The 18,646-nt window shown below is 31.0% G+C and overlaps 2 protein-coding genes across 3 annotated transcripts; both read right to left on the reverse strand.

Annotated features, from left to right (window-relative positions):
* Positions 1-692: 692 nt before the first annotated feature.
* Positions 693-1,253, reverse strand: LOC105778959 (uncharacterized). The gene has a single exon (XM_012602713.2). It carries the CDS (start codon positions 1,251-1,253, stop codon positions 693-695), a length of 561 nt encoding a protein of 186 aa, XP_012458167.2.
* A 2,718-nt stretch (positions 1,254-3,971) lies between these two features.
* LOC105780949 (xylan O-acetyltransferase 1) lies at positions 3,972-5,938 on the reverse strand. Of its 2 annotated transcripts, none has more exons than XM_052629581.1 (5): positions 5,346-5,938; positions 5,054-5,225; positions 4,763-4,962; positions 4,506-4,664; positions 3,972-4,416 (listed from the first exon to the last, which is right to left on the reverse strand). In XM_052629581.1, the coding sequence occupies exons 1-5, from the start codon at positions 5,750-5,752 to the stop codon at positions 4,068-4,070; spliced, it is 1,287 nt and encodes a 428-aa protein (XP_052485541.1). In that variant the 5' UTR covers positions 5,753-5,938; the 3' UTR covers positions 3,972-4,067. The 2 variants fall into 2 exon arrangements, with proteins under 2 accessions (XP_052485541.1, XP_012460943.1); XM_012605489.2 differs by having other exon boundaries at positions 3,972-4,413; positions 5,346-5,935.
* Between the last annotated feature and the right edge of the window lie 12,708 nt (positions 5,939-18,646).

An 18,646-nucleotide genomic window follows, 5' to 3' on the forward strand; every position in this document is an offset into this window, starting at 1 on the left:
ACTAGCAACCTTTGTTTCCATAAGAAACAAAATATGAGGTTAAATGTGTCTCAACTTGTTTTTGAGATGTCTGATTGTCCATGGTTGCCCCAAGCCACTAATATTCCAACTGAGAATTTTCATTATGCCCGGTTGGCCTGCTTGTTAGTGGCTGCTGGTAATGCATTTTCCAATCCTAACTCTAGCAATCCTCTATTGTTATCTAAATCTCCTATTTCTAAATTAAATCACTGCCTCTTCTTCCCATCAACAAATTCTACAGGCATATCTTCCGGTTCTGATCCATCTCCCATTTCCTCAATTTGCCCCATACTATCTTCAATCCTCAAATCCATGGGCTTCCTTATATGTCACACAAAATGCCCCACTAAGCCCGTACCTCCTCTATGTTCACTTTGATTGGTTACATTAGCGCCAAATCTCCTTGCCTTACTCTCCCCATCGATTTTCATACTTGCCCACCTATCATTCTCTGATTCCTCTCACAACCATTTGCTCACCAACTGCCCTTCTCTCCTTGGCGTAGCCCTCAAAGATAGATCCCAACCAAAATCCGCTTGCTGATCCCCTAATGTTAATCGAACTGGGCAAAAAATCCCGCCATGACCAAGACGGCCACATAAAAAACAAAACAGCGACAATATTTCATATTGAAACAACGCATATATAAATTTATTCTGTCCAATACAAATCTATTTCTTCTTTTTAAGTGGGAGCCTAATATCCATTACAACTCTAATCCGCATAAATTTGCTTATCCCCCTCGTCACCATCGACACATCATACTCCATTAATTTTCCAATAAATTCCCTGAATTGTCGCGCCATCCCTTCTGTTATAAATCCAACTGGTAAATTGTGGATCTGCACCCAAAAAATCATAGTCCAGAGCGAAACTGTAGATGGTTCCTCACCCCTTATTAGTCTATGGAACTCTATCAGATGTCGGTTGAAAAACCATGGCATACCATCCATAACCCGCTTCAAGTCAATCTTGCTATAAAACTGAAACAAAATACGTTTGTCTTCAATTTCCGTGATAGACACCCTGCTCAGCGGATGCCACAAATCAGCTAGAGTATTTTTTAAAGATGGAAAATTCATAATACTATGCGTGAGAACTCGCCCTACTAGGCACAAACCATTTTCTGGATCAATAGCTATATCGTCCCCTACCACCTCCAAGGGATCTTCTTCTTCATCCATAATGTTAAGATTGGCCAAATCTACATCCACCGAATTAAGATTGGCCATGATGGACCCATAAATCATTAATAATATTAATTAATCATTAATAATAGATAAAATCATATTAATAATATATCTTGTTCATTTGTTTGAACTATACAATTGAGAACATTAATTAATTATTAATAATAGGTATTATTTTAGAATAATTATCACTTAATTAGTGTTACAATTATATATCAATTAAAATTAAGACTTATCATTATAAATATCATTCAACAATTCATTTCAAACAAACAACATTTAAATAACACCATCTAAAAAAAATGGAAATTATTTTATTATTGCATTCAACACTTCATATTCAAACAAACATCATCTAAATAACTTCATTGATAAAATAATGGAAATTATTTTATTGGCATTGGTAAGCTATAAGTGTCTAAAAATTAATAGATGGGATAAAAGAATTTATTATTATTTTAAATATAAATATTTTTTAATCATAAAAATAAAAAAATATTTATGAAGTAAATTAAAAAAATTCACGATATCGACATTATAGCGTTGAAATCACCGATATTATACCAAGGACTATGTTACTAAATTTGATACACTATGAAAAATCTCGAGACAATTTTCTCTTTGAGGACTAGCATAGATGAAAGTGCACCACCACCTAACATCAACTTGCCATCTAATGAGAGAATGAATGTAGTTGCTAGAGGTGTTGTTGATCTTGCAACAATTAGTCCACCAAAGAACAAACCCTTCTGATTTGCCAACATAACAACCTTGACAAACTTATAATTTTGATCTGCTCATTAAGGTAATTGGACTCTAACCCACAAACATATAACATTATAATTTTAAACCTTAATAATATACAAAATTCAAAATTCCAAATATTTATACATATTACATATGTATAAATATTTAGTTAGAATAGAGTGTCAATGTAAAAAAAATTCTAATCAAAAAATGGTTTTTTAAAAATATTAAAAAAGAGAGAGTTAGGATTAACTATAAATATCGATTGGGTCAACGTAACTAGTCCAACCATCAACAGTAGCTTGGCATGCCACTCAATTTGGTAGGTTCTTTTAGCCACTCACGTATGAAACATAGGACCCCATATAATACTTGAGATCATTAACTCTCTGAAACTAAGCCGATTTCATATAGATGTTACTATTCATTGTCGTGTTTGATGAAAATAAAATGTGTTTTCTTTGCATTTATTCTATGTCTCAAGAAAACGTAAACTACTGTAAAATTCTCTTCATCATATCAGCTTGGTCTATGTTATTTCGGCAAAACATCAAGTCATCCACAAAACTATTCTTATATATGTGAATCGGTATTCGTTTCTTCCTTGAAACCACAATCTAAATGCTATGAACCAACCATTCAATTCCAAGAACAAATAGATAGGAGGGCAGGGGGTTTCTTGTCTAACGTCCCTCGTCAATTTAAACTCTTTAGTCAGAGCACCATCTTGGAAGATTTGCACCGAAGAAATTATAACATTATGCATAAGGGCTCTAATCATCTTCAAAGGTAGTTCCACCTTATATAATTTTTTCTCGAGAAAATACCATCTCATTAAATTATGAACTTTCTTTAAATCTACCTTAATAATCATCCAATTCTTTTTACCCTTTGAAATACTTGATTGAAAAAACTACTTCTTGTGCAATCAAGAAATTGTTGGTGATTTTTGACCTACCACAAAGTTTACTTGATTTGGCCTTATAAGGTATGGCATGACACATTTAAGCCTATTAGCAATGGTTTTAGTCACTATTTTATAAAGCACTGAGCACAAATTAATTAGCCTCAAAATGTAAAAATAATTGAGGGTTAGAAACTTTAGGTATTACTACTAATAACATAGTGTTTATATTCAGATCTAGCTCGTTTCCTTAAAAACAATTGCTTTCACTATCCCTTACAAAAATTCCTCTAATTTTGGAAAAAATACTAAGTGCATAAAAAAAAAGCCATCCAAATCTCCTCATTATACATCTCATATATGATTGGTTTAGAGTGGAAAGCCTGCTAAAGACCTGTCAACCATATGTAATTTTTAAATGAAAGAAATAGCTTCAAATTTGATGATATCCTCCTCAAAACATCATGTGCTCCTATAATACGATTATGTTTTCATCTCATTAGAGTTGGAGTATTTCACGGAGCTCCTCTTGATATAAAACTTGCTCTAATTTAGCACGTAGTTAAATGGTCTTTAATGCAGCATGAATACCTCCCAGCCTAGCAATGATTTTCCTTCTCCATGTTGTGATGCTACAAAAGACTTCATTATTTACAAAGAATCCTTAACCAGTTCGGTAAAAGAATCATGAGTGAGGCAGCCAGAGAAAGAGCGAAAAGTTCTCTTTCCCTTGTGTTCCACTGGATAACTGAACCTATTAGTTTGAAATATATGATCAATAATAGTGATTATAGCTAAGTCTTTCCACCATTGTTTTTTTACCCATACTATTCAATACCAACTTAATCATTATTCCTATGTAAGATTTAGATAATTCTTAAGCAAGTCCTACACATATACATATATACGTCTTAACTCAATAATTATCAATTATGAAAAAGGTTTTGGTTTAACATCATCTGAAAAAGTATATTTAAAAGTTAGGCTGATGCCAATATTGGGATTTTCAATTTGTCATAATTGAACCAAGATTGCCATTTTCCTCGTGCCTACATCCATTACTGCTTCTCCCCGTTCATTCGAAATCGTTCTAAATTGCACCCATTAACTGATATATGAAAAGGAGTTCTTGTATTCTATATCATTTCGCAGATAAAAAAAATCATACATTCATCTTTAGGAATAAATCAATTATGAAATCATAGTCAAGTCTGGAATATGATAAGCGTATATAACAACTCATTCCATGTATCAGGCAATCCAGGCAGACACCAATGCACACAATCCGCATATCTTGCTGGATCAGCTTTTTGTTCTTGGGTCAGCAACTTACCACCGGGAGCTGCATAAATCGATGTATGTGCATCTTTTCGGTATTCGGATAGCCTCGTTATGTTGAGGAATTGAAGGGGTATTTTCATGGAACGTACGACATTTTCTAAAATTGCGGAAAGCTGCTGATTTGTGCCCACATCGAACGTCGATGTGTTCACAATCGGAGTTGTCTCGTTCAAACACATAATCCCATTGGTGTTATTCCAGGCAGAGCTCCTGCTTCAATTTGCATATGCAAAATGTGTTAAAAGTATGTGTTTAGAACAATCAAATTGAAAAGTTTTCTCAAGTTTTTTGCTAGTTTATACATCATATGTGAAGGAGCCACACTGCTGAAGAACACTTTAGTTTGATTAGGATCAACGTTTTCTTCCATCCATTTGGCCCATGATTTCAAAGCACTCTCATATGCTACATTCTGATCAATGTCGACATAATCTGCCACCCCATCCTCGAAAGATCCTCGTCTTTGCAATCAGTTTTGAAGGAAGGATCGAGTCAAAATTTCTAGTATTTCAGCACAATGTATGCTAAAATGTAAAAGACAACAAAGGTAGCAACTCACAGTACTTTCACGGTGGGGTACCTCCACCAAATGTATGTATTAAAGATGAAATAATCCACATTTTTCCAGTTATCTCCATGTTTTGAGATTGATTCAAGCTTGACTATAGGCTCCACTGTGCCATCCCTCATTGTCGGAGGGTCTACATTGGATTCAACCAAAAACGGTGCCCAGTAAAACTCCATTGTAGCATTATAATCCTACATGGTTCAAACACAATCTTCGCTTTCTTTCTAAGTTATTTGACAAACAATGATTTAAAATACTAGAGAAACATCAGCAAGCAATTACCTCCATTTTAAAGACAATGGTATAGTTTGCATAACTTAAGCTCCTCTTCTCTGGTGGGATGACAGATTGAACCATACAAGCCATAGATAGCATCTGGTTAAAGTTTATGGAGTCCCCAACAAACATAAGCCTCTTTCCTCTAAGTTTCTCCAGCAATATTTTTGCCTCAAACCTTAACCCAAAAATGAAAACTAATCATTTAATCTATTCGACCACCATGGTACTTCAAAAACAGGGGAGCACTAAAAATAATGAGAATATTACCAAGTAGTTGGAGAAAGAAAGTATTTACTTGGGCAAAGAGCAAGCTTTGGGCTGCCATCTCCATTTCTGGTATAAAGAATCAGGCCTTCCGTTCTTCAAGCAAGTCACCATTGTATTAAGGAACTCGCAGTCTTCTTTGTATAAAGGGCGTGATGATCCATGATCGAAAACCCATTCTCCTGTGAAGATATCACACTCTTCTAATGGCAAAACAACCCTTACGTTTCCATCATCGTCATCTTTGTTTGTTTCTTGAAGTTTAAAATTGGTTGAATTTGAAGATTCCTGGAAGGGTTGTTGGTGATTGAAATCTGGAAATGGGATGGTTTTCACGTACTGATTGTAACAAAAGAATCCAAAAAGTAGAGTTGGAAAAGCTACCATGGTTAACATTGGGAAGGAATTGCATTTTCGGGTCTTATCAAAAGGTTTCATGGTCCCTGATTATCATCCAGATAGTCAAGAACAGCTTGATCAATGGGCAATGGAGTTTGTGTTCTAGGTTTTATTTTATTTTTCATTTTTTTTGTTCCTTCAAGATTTATAAATTTCTGATAGGTGTAGCTCAACCCCCCATTTCCCAATTTAACTAACACTAGTCGTCGTTTGATGTGTTTTTAGCATGTAAAGTTGTCATGATCAGTTTATTTTTTAGAAAACAAAATATATAATATGATAATTTTTTGAAATCATTGCCAAATTTTGGTAGGAGTTGTTAAAAGCTTTTATTTGGTATGGTTTAAACCCAATTAACCTCTTTTCCTCCCCCACAAAATTAATTTATTTAAATATATGAGTTGTTAAATCATCTACTCATTGATTTCGTTTTAATAATAAATTATTTTTATTTTATTTTCAAAGATATCTCTTTAAGAGATTAATTAGGACTAGAATTTTTTTTATATTTTAATCTAGATTTATTATTATATTTATTACTACTTTATTTTTTTGGTGAATTATAATAACAGGGTAAAACCCTAATAATAATGCAATTAATACGACTCGAATTCAAGTCACACTTGAGACGGTGTTTGTGAAAGACGATTGTGGGAGTACAACCACCATAGTTGTCTTTTTCTATTTTTATTAATTGTTCGTGCTTTGTGGTTTTGTGTAATAATAATTTTCTTTAATTATTTGCTTTGTGTTGTTCAAATTATGAGTAGTTGAATTTTAATTCTAGCTTTAGGTCGATAATTGATCCAATACCTGAATGTGAGATTTTAAAATTGTATGTATATTTTCCAATTCGGTATTCATTAATTCTACAGTTTAGGAGATAGATTCAGTCACTCCTTGATTTGGTGTTGGACGACATACGATTGGTGAATCGATATGATTTGTAATTGTTGTGTTTGGTCCTCTAAAAAACAAATTGATGTTACTAATTAAGTGAGTGGTTAGATTCATCAAGGAAATTAACGATCAAGTTTAAACGGTTTGCACATTTGAAGTCGTTGATTTGAACCGAGTTTTTCTAATTTGCAAGGTTGTCGAGGAATTAAATCGTAGAAGTTGATTTCAAGGTTACTCTCTTGGTAAGAGTTAGTTGTCGGATTGTTCCTGTGGGTAATTTACATACGGAAGAACTGATGGTTTGAGGTTGTTCATCGATCACTATAGCTGACTTATCAGTTGGAGGAAAAAATTCATTGTTCGGGATCTGTTCGAAGTCGAAGTCAAAATGTACCTGAAGCTATAGCTTTCATTATATCGATTTATTCAAATTTAATTTTTTTTATTTCCATCATGTTCAATTTATTTTTGATATTTATTTTATATTTAGATTTAATTCCACTTCTTTACTTTCATAGCTTCATATAAAATCTTAGTAGTAAGAAATAATAAAATTGATCAGTCTACTCTTTGTGGGATTAACCATACTTACTATCTGCAAATTTAATTTAATTTCAGTTTAGGTGTAGAATTTATTTTGGTGGATTTGGCACCCATCAATAACGAAAGTCTAACATGGACTTTTTTATTTTGATCTAATAACAAATTTAGCCTCCAATGTTTACATATTCTATCAATTTAGTTTTAAATCTAAAAATTTAACAAATTTAGCCTTCAGTGTTTACAAGATTTGTCACTTTAGTTATAATTCTAAAAATTCTGAAATATTTTTAAAATATTTTTATGTTTACTTTTAAAGTTTTAAAATTTATATTTACCTTTTCTCATCAACCATGCTTATTTTCTCATCAACCAAGCATGTGAAAAGCTACAAATTAAAGCTACTATTTGATTCAATTTCCTTTGGTTTAGTCTCCTTTTTCTTTCTCTACATTGTTCGTCTCAAATTCCTAATTAAAACCCGAAAGAAGCTCAAAATTAACAAATTCATGAACCCAGAAAAATGGTTGGGTTGACGACACCAATTCTGACAACTTTACTCTTTTCTATAGAGATAGTATCGATTTCAAGCTCTAATGTTCTCATGTATTTTTCATTTTTAGCTCAAACATTGAAAAGAGATTTTAGGTCAATACCATGACATTTGATAGTTCAAAATTCACCAATTGAATGAAAGAAAGAATAAAGTGGGAGATCCTGTTGAAAAATAATTTTGGGTACAAAAATCTTAAAAATATTTTTATATTTACTTTTATTTTTTTATTTTTAATAATTTATATTTATATTTGAATAATATTTTAATATTTTTAAATATTTTCAAAAATTTTATAATTAGGATTAAAATGACAAATCTTGTAAACATTAAGGGATAAATTTGTTAAATTTTTTAGACTTAGGATCAAATTGATAGAATGTATAAATGTTGGAAGCCTAAAATTGTTATAAGCCAATATAACAAAGTCCATGTTAAACTTCCATTAGGCAACTAATGGAAAAGTGACTAAAATATTTAATTTCAAAAGTTAAGTGACTAAAACAAAAAAAATTAATAGTTGAGGGATCAAAATAGAATAAATAGAATAAAAAGGTGATGTTCTTGTACTTTGCCCTAAAAAGTTACTTAAAAATTGTGTTAATTTAAAAAAATTATACTAAGTTTATTGATGTAAAATAGATTTATTATTTAAGTAGAACTCTAACTATCTTAATTACCACTTAATTAATATTAGAGTTATATATCAACTAAATTTAATTTTAGCTTTATAAATAGCATTCAAACAGTTAATTTATAGATATATGCCATTTTTTTAATATTTATGATTTTAGGTCTTTTATTATATTTATGAGAATAGGTTGTTTTTGGAGAGAGAAAACCAAAAACGCGTCCTACATAACACAATTTCACTGAAAATTATAAATTTAGTTTTTTTGGTTAGATGGTTAAATGTCAATGCTTTTGACCTTAAGTCTCAGGTTTTTGATTCCTCTCCTACTTATATTTGTACTTTTCATTTCATTTTGTTTCAAACTTTTTTAATTAATATTTTAACACATTAGCTCTTTTAGTTAGATGGTTACATAATTGTGATTTTATTTATTTCATGTTGTTTAAAGCTTTTTATTTTTATTTTAATTAATGTTTATAATTAATAAATATATTGTTTTCAAGTTTTTAATTAATAACTCTTTTATTTATAAAATCAAATAATAAATATGTAATTATTTTTAAAAACATCAACTATTTCTTTTGATATATTTTTCTTTATATATAATATTTATATGTTAAATATTTATTTTCTCCACTTATATTGTTGGTTCGGTGATTTTAATATTATAAAATCAAATAATTATTTCAAATATCATTATTATTTCTAATATGTAAAATATTTCAAATATAATTGTTTTCTCATATACATTGTGGGTATGATATTTATAATATTTTATATGTGAAATATTTCAATTAATTATTTCAAATACACATACAAAATGTATAATACTAAAATTTACTACACTCATGATATGGATTGAAAATGAATATTACACATATAAAATTATATTTACTAAAAATAATGATATTTGACAATAATTATTTGATTTTATAAATTAAATAGTTATTAATTAAAAGACTAATTAAAATTAAAAACTTGAAAATAATATATTTATTAATTATAAACATTAATTAAAAATAATAAAAAGCTTCAAACAACATAAAATAAAAATGCATATTAAAATGCTTATAAGAGGAATCAATTTGAGACTAAATCACAATTATCTAACCATTTAACCAAAACCCAAATTTTTAAAAATATTAATTAAAGTTAAAAAAACTTGAAACAACATGAAATAAAAAATATAAATGTGAGTAAGAGGGAATCGAACCGAGACTCAAAGACAAAAGCATTAATATTTAACAATCTAACCAAAAAAACTAATATGTTAATTTTTAGTAAAAACACGTCCTACATGAGACGCATTTTCGATTTCTTTCTCCAAAACAATCTATTCTCATAAATATAAGAAAACGACCTACAATCATAAATATTTAAAAAAGGCATATATATAAATTAACCCATTCAAACATATGCAATCCTAGCATATAAGAAAAATTATGGTAAAAAATGGAGATTGTTAGCATTAATAAGTTAGAATTATATAAAAAGAATCAAGCATTAAACATAATGGTTCTTCAAAGAGTTATATTGAATCATATTTGAATAACAATGGCACCAGAGAGTGATTAAAGATTATTTTAATTGACGAAGAGGTATATATTATGATTTTTAAATTTTTCTATAAATTATTTATACTTGTCTAATTAAACACTTTTAAAACTATTTCTTTTTTTATTAAGTGGGTTTGTTTTGAAAAGAAAGTCAAACTTCAATAATTATCTTTAATTATTATTATTCTTTATTAAATGTATTTATTAATTTAGTGTAAATATCTTTCATTATTATTTTTATTAAATGTGTGAGAAATTATCATTATCAATGATAATTACTAATAACTAAAATATATTATTTAAAATTTAAACGTGTAAAATATCATACAATGCATGAGACAGTAGAAATTAGTTGTAATAAATACTTTAAGACTCTAATATATAAAATTTATATCATTTACATTTTTATATCTATAAATATAGATTGGAAATAATTACTAGTGACATCTTTTTATTCTTTATTTCTCTTTTTTTAACTCGCTTTATTCTTTATTTTATAACAAAATTATGAGGAAAGAGCCAACTATTCGTTTTTTATACATCTATTATCTTTTATTTGCTAATGAAGTTGCAATTATTTATTTCGTGATCAAAAGTCTAAGCAAGACAAAATATATGTATAAAATAATAATTAGGTATTGACCTTAAAAAAATCTAATTACTCAATGATGAGATTTGAGTCAAAGTCTTGAGCGTTTTAGGGGCAGGGAATCTTTGGAACCAAGTGTTAATTTAATCCATATAGACACATCCAAAATAATAATTTGATAAGATTGAAGCCAACTCTTAAAGGAGCTTACTTTGGAGGAATCTTGGATATGGTTAATATGAAGAAAGCAAAGCTTGAACTGATTCAGTTACAACTCCTTAGCCAATCATCGAGAGGAGGAATTTTATTACAAAAAATCTCGGATCCAATGGATTAAAGCAGAGGACCAAAATATACTCTTCTTTCACAAGCAAGTCGGATGAAGCAACAGTTTATTACAGTGCGGGAATTAAAGAAATCAAATGGTACCAAATTGGAAACTTTTCGGAAAATAGCACAGAGTAGTAGGGGCCAGGGATTTAAATAGCGGTCCATTATTGAAATAGCGGCCGTTATATAGCGGTAGCGGCGCCGTCGGAAACCGCAATTGCTGAAAATAGCGGTGTGAAGCAGAGTCACACCGATAGCGGTGGATCGCGGCCGCAATTTAACGAGTAACAGCCAATTGCGGCAATAACGGGTCGCTATTCCCGTTATTTTCCGTTAACAACAAATTAAAAAAAAAATCATCTCCTCTAAACAAAAATCAATAGAAACACTGAAACACAGTTCAATCAAAAAAAGGAAAAAGAACAAAGAAGATAACGGGAAAAAGAACAAAGAACAAAGAACAAAAAAGAGGAGGTATACCTGGAAATGGAGGTCCCTGAGGGCCTGAGTACGCTGAAGAACAAAGAAGATACGATTGGCTGTGTGAACCAGACTAGAAAGCACCAGGAGAGGAAGAACGGAAGGAAGAAAGCTTCAAAACAATAAGAAAATGGAACGGTTCGGAAGGAAAAGTTTTGAAAAAGGAAATCGTCAAACTGAAAATGAAATGATGGGAAGAAGAGAGGGCAGATTTCAGCAATTTCTCATTGGACAAAGAATCGGTGCAATAAATGTTGATTCTAGAAGTTACTTTAAAAATATCTACATTTTTTACCTTTGGCCATCCGCTTTGGGCCGTTTTCTTAGGATTATAAGTGTGCAGTTTTTGTAATTTTGTTCTATTAATAAAAGCCCAATCTGATGTTATTCAAAAAAAAAAGGAAAAAGAAGTCTAAATAAACAGCAAAAAGCAATCAAAGTCCAAATATTCAAAACTCTAAAAATCATTAAAAATGACTTTTTATAATTATAATTATAATTACTATGTTTTATAATAAGTTGTGCGAATTTTAAAAAAATTGACGACCGCGATACTCGCAGTGACCGCAAATAGCGTCCGTTATGTCCGCGACCGCGACAAACGTGACGTGACCGAAAACGCGACCACGACCGTAATTTAAATCCCTGGTAGGGGCAATGTCTTTTTTTTTCAGTCTACTGTAGGAGCAGTGGATACTAATATGAGCAGCCCACCAAACAGCTTGCTTGAGGATCTTGTGGAGCATAAAATCAACCCTGAAATGCAATCTATATCGGCAGCTAGAATAACCCCAGCTGAGGTCAAGTCCACCATTTTTACCACGAACGGAATGAAGCCACTATGCCGGTTGGATAATCAACAAAAAGGTGTTTGTTGCTGTACCTCCTACCATGCCTAAGGTTGCCGCTTCTTCTGACACAAACATAACCAATGTAGACCGGCTTACAAAGCAGTTTGTGAGGCGCTACTCCCCTGTTAACTCCAAGGGATAAAGGTAAACAAATAATGGGGACGTAGTAGGGGTATGGAAGATTTGGAAGTCCCCCTAGCCATTACTTTATTTGGCAAGATCATCTTGGTGTCAAGGAGTTTCCAATGAACCTGAAGAAGACGGGTGTTAATGGAGTAGATGTTTTCCTAAAAGGTATATCAAGAAATTTTAATGAGCCATCCTACTAAGACTTGCCGGTCTATTCAAACTTGACTTGGAGAAGCTTCTATCTACAATGACTACCCAAATCCGTGACACTCATAGCACTACTGGATTCCTTTATTCTTTTCTTTCTTAGCCTCTTCTTTGATAACCACTCATTTATATTTTTTTCTCAAAAATGATTTTAGTGGATCCAAACTTCTTGAATCTTCTAGACTACTTCTTAAAAGCTCTGTTGAAGTTTTGGGCATGAAAATTAATTTGTTCTTGAAGTTCTTCAATCGTAATGGAGTGCCTAATTGGCATTGTATCTATTACTTGTAAAGCAATACTCCTTTCACCTTTGGCTTTGCTTTGTTTGGCTTCGTCTAGGTTCATTTCAAAAGCCTGCAAGGATACAATAAGTTCATCAATCTTTAAACTTTCTAGATCTATTGCCTCCTTGATGGTAGTAACTTTGATGACAAATTTCTCAAGCAACCATCTTAGCACCTTTCTAACAAATTTGAAGTTAGAATATTCCTCTCCAAGAGCGAATGTCTGATTTGAAAAATCACAGAGCTTATTGTAGAATTCACCAATGGTCTTTGAATCTTGCATTTTTAAGTCTCAAAATTTGTGGTTAACATCTGCATCTTTGATTACTTGATAGTGTTGGTTTCTTTTGGGAAGTTTTAAGGATGTCTCATGCCTCTTTAACAATAGTACACTTCGAAATTATCTTAAACTCATGTTCAATGACACGACAAAGGATAGCATAAAGAACTTTCGAATTGGCATTCACAGGATGTTCTTCATTAGTGGTCCAAGTTGACTTAGACTTAGGAGTTCTTCCTTCTTTTATCTCAATCATAGGTGGTTACCATCATGTCAAAACAGAACGTCACACTTTCTCAGCAGTGGACTTGATGAAGGCTTTCATTCTTGCTTTCTAACAAGCATAGTTGGTTCCTTCCAACATATAGAGACGTGTAACCGAAGATCCTTCCGTATTTAACAATCAACAACACAACAAAAATCCCCTAGCTATGTTTAGTGGGAGGCTTTGATACCAATTTGTTAAAATGGATAGTTGATAACTGCATAGAAAAACATAATGTTGAATGGAAGTGATAGTCGAAGTGGGCACTTCAAATGGCACTGGGTAAACTACAATAAAAACAGGGGACAATAAATTATTTATGCAGTTTGATTTCCCTATATCTGCGGAGCCTAGCTTTGTGAGTAAATACACTTTCTTTAATCCCAAGATATATAACACTCCGATATAGCAATCTCACTTTTGTATCTAAAGATCTTAAACTACTCACATTTAATTTCACCTCCTAAAAACTTAGGCAGTAAACAAAACCGTTTACTCTCTAAAAAGCACTTTAAAAAACATTCCACTATAAACAAATAAGTGCTTCCAATACTCGATTACAAAACCTATACAAGTCTCTCAAAGCTACTTCTTGTTTAGATTAAATAGAGTTCCAATATACTTGAGAGTTTTATTTGAATGTATTTAGCTATCCTATATAAATGCCTCTTCATTGTTCATTAGAGACACAATTGTTTTCATTAATAAAGTTTTCAGCTTTGGGAGTTAGTTTCTTTGTGCAATATTTGTTTCTTGTGATTTTTAATAGTTTTCTTCTCGATTTTCTTCAAGGAGTCGTGAGATTTCATTTTTTATTGTTTAATTTGCCAAGAAATTATTTTTTGGAGGCTAGATTAGAGCCATTAATTCAGTTTTTTAGGGCTTATATCTCAAAGGGTTCAATTGAACACTTATCCATCTATCCATCAGTTTATTTGATCCATCTTCCACTTTTAGTTTTTTTTTGTTTATTTATTTATTTATTGTTTTAATATTTACTCTTTGTTATTAAATTTCTTATTTTAGTTATTTTTGTTTTAATTTTTTCCTAAAGTTATTTGGTGTTTTCTTTTCAAATTAGATCAAAATCCTTCTTTCTCGAGTCGAACAGCTTGAATACGATCTTGGTCTACTGTTTCTCTATCATTTGGTATTAGATTTTGGCATTTTTGAGTTATTTCCTTGTGCTATATTGGAACAATGGAAATGTGCAAGTGTAGACAATCGCAACAAGTAATAAAGTGACAAGTAAATGTCGAGTTATCATACCCATAGGGACTGTGAAAAAATTTATTTATGAATGCAACTAAAAACACTTTGGTGAAGAAAATATTTTGATTTTGAGGAATTGATTAAAAACTAAAATTAACTAAGTAAAATAAAATAAAATAAAATAAAAATAAAAGTTCCAATGCATGATTTCACAAGATGATTTTAATCAAGATGACATAATTGTGTTAGATTAATTACATTTCTTAACTTAGAATTACTAAACTCATGTTCATGTTGTTATGAATAAATTCACAGCAACTTGGTAATTTGCTAACTGCTGCTCATACATACCTATTAAATTAACTACTCTCTTGAACATTTTCCAATGCCAATTCAAACAATTAATCAATCTTCATAGAAATTTTCATAACAACAAAAATTAAAATTAAAATATAAGGAACTAGAATCAAATCTGGTGTTTCTCCGAAGCTTGACTAGTTTGCTCTGCTCCTCCTTCTCCGCTTGTTCTTATTGAACCGAGGCTTCTACGAGCAATTCAATGCTGCTTCCAACTGTGGTTGAAGAGCTCTTTTCCAAGACGGGAAATTGGCAAGGGAATGGAAGGGAAAAAGAAGAACAAAGGAAGAAGTTTTGAAGAGAGAAAGTGAGAGAGAAGTGAAAATGAAGGGATGAGAGATGTGTTTGAAATGAGCAACCAAGGGGGTATTTATAGGTTGGAGAGACTACTAAAAATAGAAAAAATCAGCATCCATAGACTCCCCCCATGGCCGGCCACACATGTGGCAAGTTTGAACCTTTGAAACTTGCTAAATTTAGCTACGGGTAAATCTACAAATGCTTGATAAGTGGGGGGGTTTGAATGCAATTTCAAAGAAGCTTCAAGGGCTGTTTTGCAAGATAAATCATCAGCTAAATAAGATGATTGGGTCAGCATGTGTGACAGTTTTGGGCAGCCCATTACTCGGTTGGACCGGTCTTCTCGGTTTAGCACAATTGGACCTCTTTTCATAATTAATTAACAATAATTATTTAACCCAAAATAAATTGGATTAAAATTAAAATTAATTATATTATGAATTAATATTCATAATTTGGACCGTCTTAGGCTAAAAAATTAATTCGCCTCGATGCTTCAAAATCGCTTCTCTATTTTGTACTTCTAGTAGTGTCTGCCGAGCCAATTTTTGCCCTTTGTGCGAATCTATCGAAAATAAATCAAATTTTATTATAAAATTAATTAAAATTAAACATGTTAATAATTTAAGTAAAATTTAATTATTTTATAATTATTATATATTTTTCGACAAGAATTACTACGAAATTGCATGAATTTGAGTTAAAAAGGGCTTGAAAAAATATGTATATTTTCGTGTTTCCATATGTATAGTGTTTTGCCGATTTTACTTAAACAACCTCTAAAAAAGTAGAAAAAAAACGTAAACATAAATCTTTTTTGTGGGTTGAATTTTGTACCCAAAATTTTCAAATATTATATTTATCATATAAAGAGGTTTCAATTTAATTTTCGTGACTTTAGCATATCGGGAACGCCTTGAACGGAAAATTCAAGTTGTTTTCCATTGTTCCGAGTTTTCGGCTGGGTAATTTATTTTCTTTGACTCTTGTATTAGTTTTCTTTTGTTTTAGCTTTTCTTATTCCATTACGTTTTCTAACACATTTTCACTACTTGTGTTAATAGATACGAAAAGAGTTGCCTATATTTTCTTTGCGCAACTTACTTCCTTTAGAGTCAAGTTTTATTTTTTTACTTCTTAAAGTCTTAGGTCAACTTTGTTAGACAGTGGTCCCACATCTTTTTTTGAATATTATTGAGTTTGATTACTCTTTAAAAGCTACAAGTGAGAAAATCTTAACTTCTTTTCTTTGCCTCTTAGAGTTGTTTATTTTTATTGCAAGTGCATAACAGTGAGGTTTAATGTTCTTTGATCAACTTTTATTGTTTGATTGTTTTGTATTTCATCCTTTAATAATGGTACGCACATGTAGTCAAGAGGAGTAGAATGATAAACCTTGGGAAAACCATAGATGTCGTGTTTGTAAAAAACCCGTACAAACATCATGTTTCTAATGCCTAAAAATATTCTATTGTTCATGGATTTTCAGGAAAGACATTTGAACAAAGGTCATAGCGGGAGACACATACTTAAATGACTTTTTAAGGAGCACAAAAAATTGTTTGGTGATAAGAAGGATCACCAAGACTCTAAATGCCAACAAGCAAAGGAGAGTATGATTTGTCTCTCACTTGTTGTGAAATGTCATTAGTGTGGTGTTGGATCTTGTGCCCTTAGTGTAGTATTTTCGTCTATGTACACTTGAATTTTTTTTCGAATAGATTAGTTAATAAAAAAAATATTTGATTATATTAATATAATTTGTATAATTTTCCTCATTTGGTTTTTGCACGCAAAGCAAAATAGAAGAAAATGTTGCTCACTGGTTATCTGATGTTTAAACTAATACTAAGTGATATTACGTGGTCGAATCGTAATACGAAAAGATAACTTATATTAGTAGACAAACCTAAACATATCCTTAGTTTAATCGAAAATGAGCAAACCGATTGAAAGACTAATATGTCGTTTATCAAGTCCAATTAGGGATATGCTTTGTCTTGGGCATCGGAGTAGATGACTCCCAAAAGATAGAGACATAGATGTGATTGACTGGACTAACAATACATCGGACTGGACCCAAGAACAATATATCTGAATCCATTTATGGATTTATTCACTTGTGACATACCAAAATCCTGAATGAATGACGAGCTATGTATGCGTGACTCGTATACTTTGATGTAAGTAAAAGCCTTAGTTAAAATAAATAAGGAACCGAAAGTTGGTGCGTTGGGTATACTGTTATAGTATGCCCAAAGATCAATCATGAGATGATTGTAATTACATATTTGTTTTACCTTATTTATTAATATAAGATCTTTTCATTATTATTTCAGTTTCTTTTTCTGTGTATATAAATAAACTGAATTGTAATAAAGTCTTAAGAAAAATATGATTATTCTTAAAATGTCCTTAATCAAGTATTATTGTGGGTTTAGACAATAATAATGTATTGAGACTAATTTGTAGTTGATTGATGACAAAATTTTTTCATTGACATAGGGATGTCAAAACCAATACATGAGTATGTTCTAAAGAACAACATATTGGACTGACTCGCTATGAGTATGTTTCTTGGATTATTATGTAATAGACACAACATTACTCATAGTAATAACTATGTATACGATTCTCAGACTTGAGATTATCATTATCCCAACACCGTGAGTTGTATATTTTGATACAGTCAAACGTCTTCCGTAATAGGTTGTATTGAAAAGACAGATGTTGGATATGTCACAATCTATGTAATGGAATATGGTTGATCAATATAGAATTTGTCCCTCCTACGTAATGGGAGCAATATCTTAGGCCATTTGATTGAGTGAAACTAAAAATGCATGGCCATGCTCGAATAACTTGATATGAGATATCATACTTATTTGTTTATTGTCATCTACTTAAGATATCAAGAAACATGATATTGGATTATGCAAGTGTAACTATTCCATGACTTGTATCCAATCTAGATATAATACATGAAAAAGATTATCACAGAAAGGTTAAGTCGAATTACGACTTCTTGTAAATTAGGTAACAATTATGCATTTCTAGATGTCACTCATTGTTTGTATTATTAGAAATGTTCTAGTATTACTACTAACGTTACAATAACCTACAAGGTCACACCCTTTGGTTAAAACGAACAAAATCCAAACACAGTTGGTATTGTGTTTAGCTGTCACATGAATTAAATTAACTACTGAATTAATTTAATTTGACAGTTAAATATTAAACGAATTAAATGGACAAGCTTATTGTACACAAATAGAGAACATAATTAAAATTAATATATGAATTTGATTCATATAAATTTTAAACAGGATATAGTTTTGAAATTATTATAAAAAATTATTATAATTATGATTTCGGTTAAACATTAAAACATTGTAGTTATAATTCTTTTTGGAAAGAATATAATGTTTTTAATGCTTTCCATATGTTCTCTATAGGATGATCTGTT

The sequence above is a fragment of the Gossypium raimondii genome, chromosome 4 (genome assembly GCF_025698545.1).
Source record: "Gossypium raimondii isolate GPD5lz chromosome 4, ASM2569854v1, whole genome shotgun sequence".
NCBI classification, from domain to species: Eukaryota; Viridiplantae; Streptophyta; class Magnoliopsida; order Malvales; family Malvaceae; genus Gossypium; species Gossypium raimondii.

Excerpts from the sequence above, each read along its gene's own strand:
- LOC105780949 (XM_052629581.1), bottom strand. The coding sequence starts at position 5,752 with ATGAAACCTTTTGATAAGACCCGAAAATGCAATTCCTTCCCAATGTTA. Across the intron at positions 4,963-5,053 it reads CCATTGTCTTTAAAATGGAG|GATTATAATGCTACAATGGA; the intron begins GTAATTGCTTGC and ends TGAACCATGTAG. Across the intron at positions 4,417-4,505 it reads GTGGCTCCTTCACATATGAT|CAGGAGCTCTGCCTGGAATA; the intron begins GTATAAACTAGC and ends TGCAAATTGAAG.
- LOC105778959 (XM_012602713.2), bottom strand. The coding sequence starts at position 1,253 with ATGGCCAATCTTAATTCGGTGGATGTAGATTTGGCCAATCTTAACATT.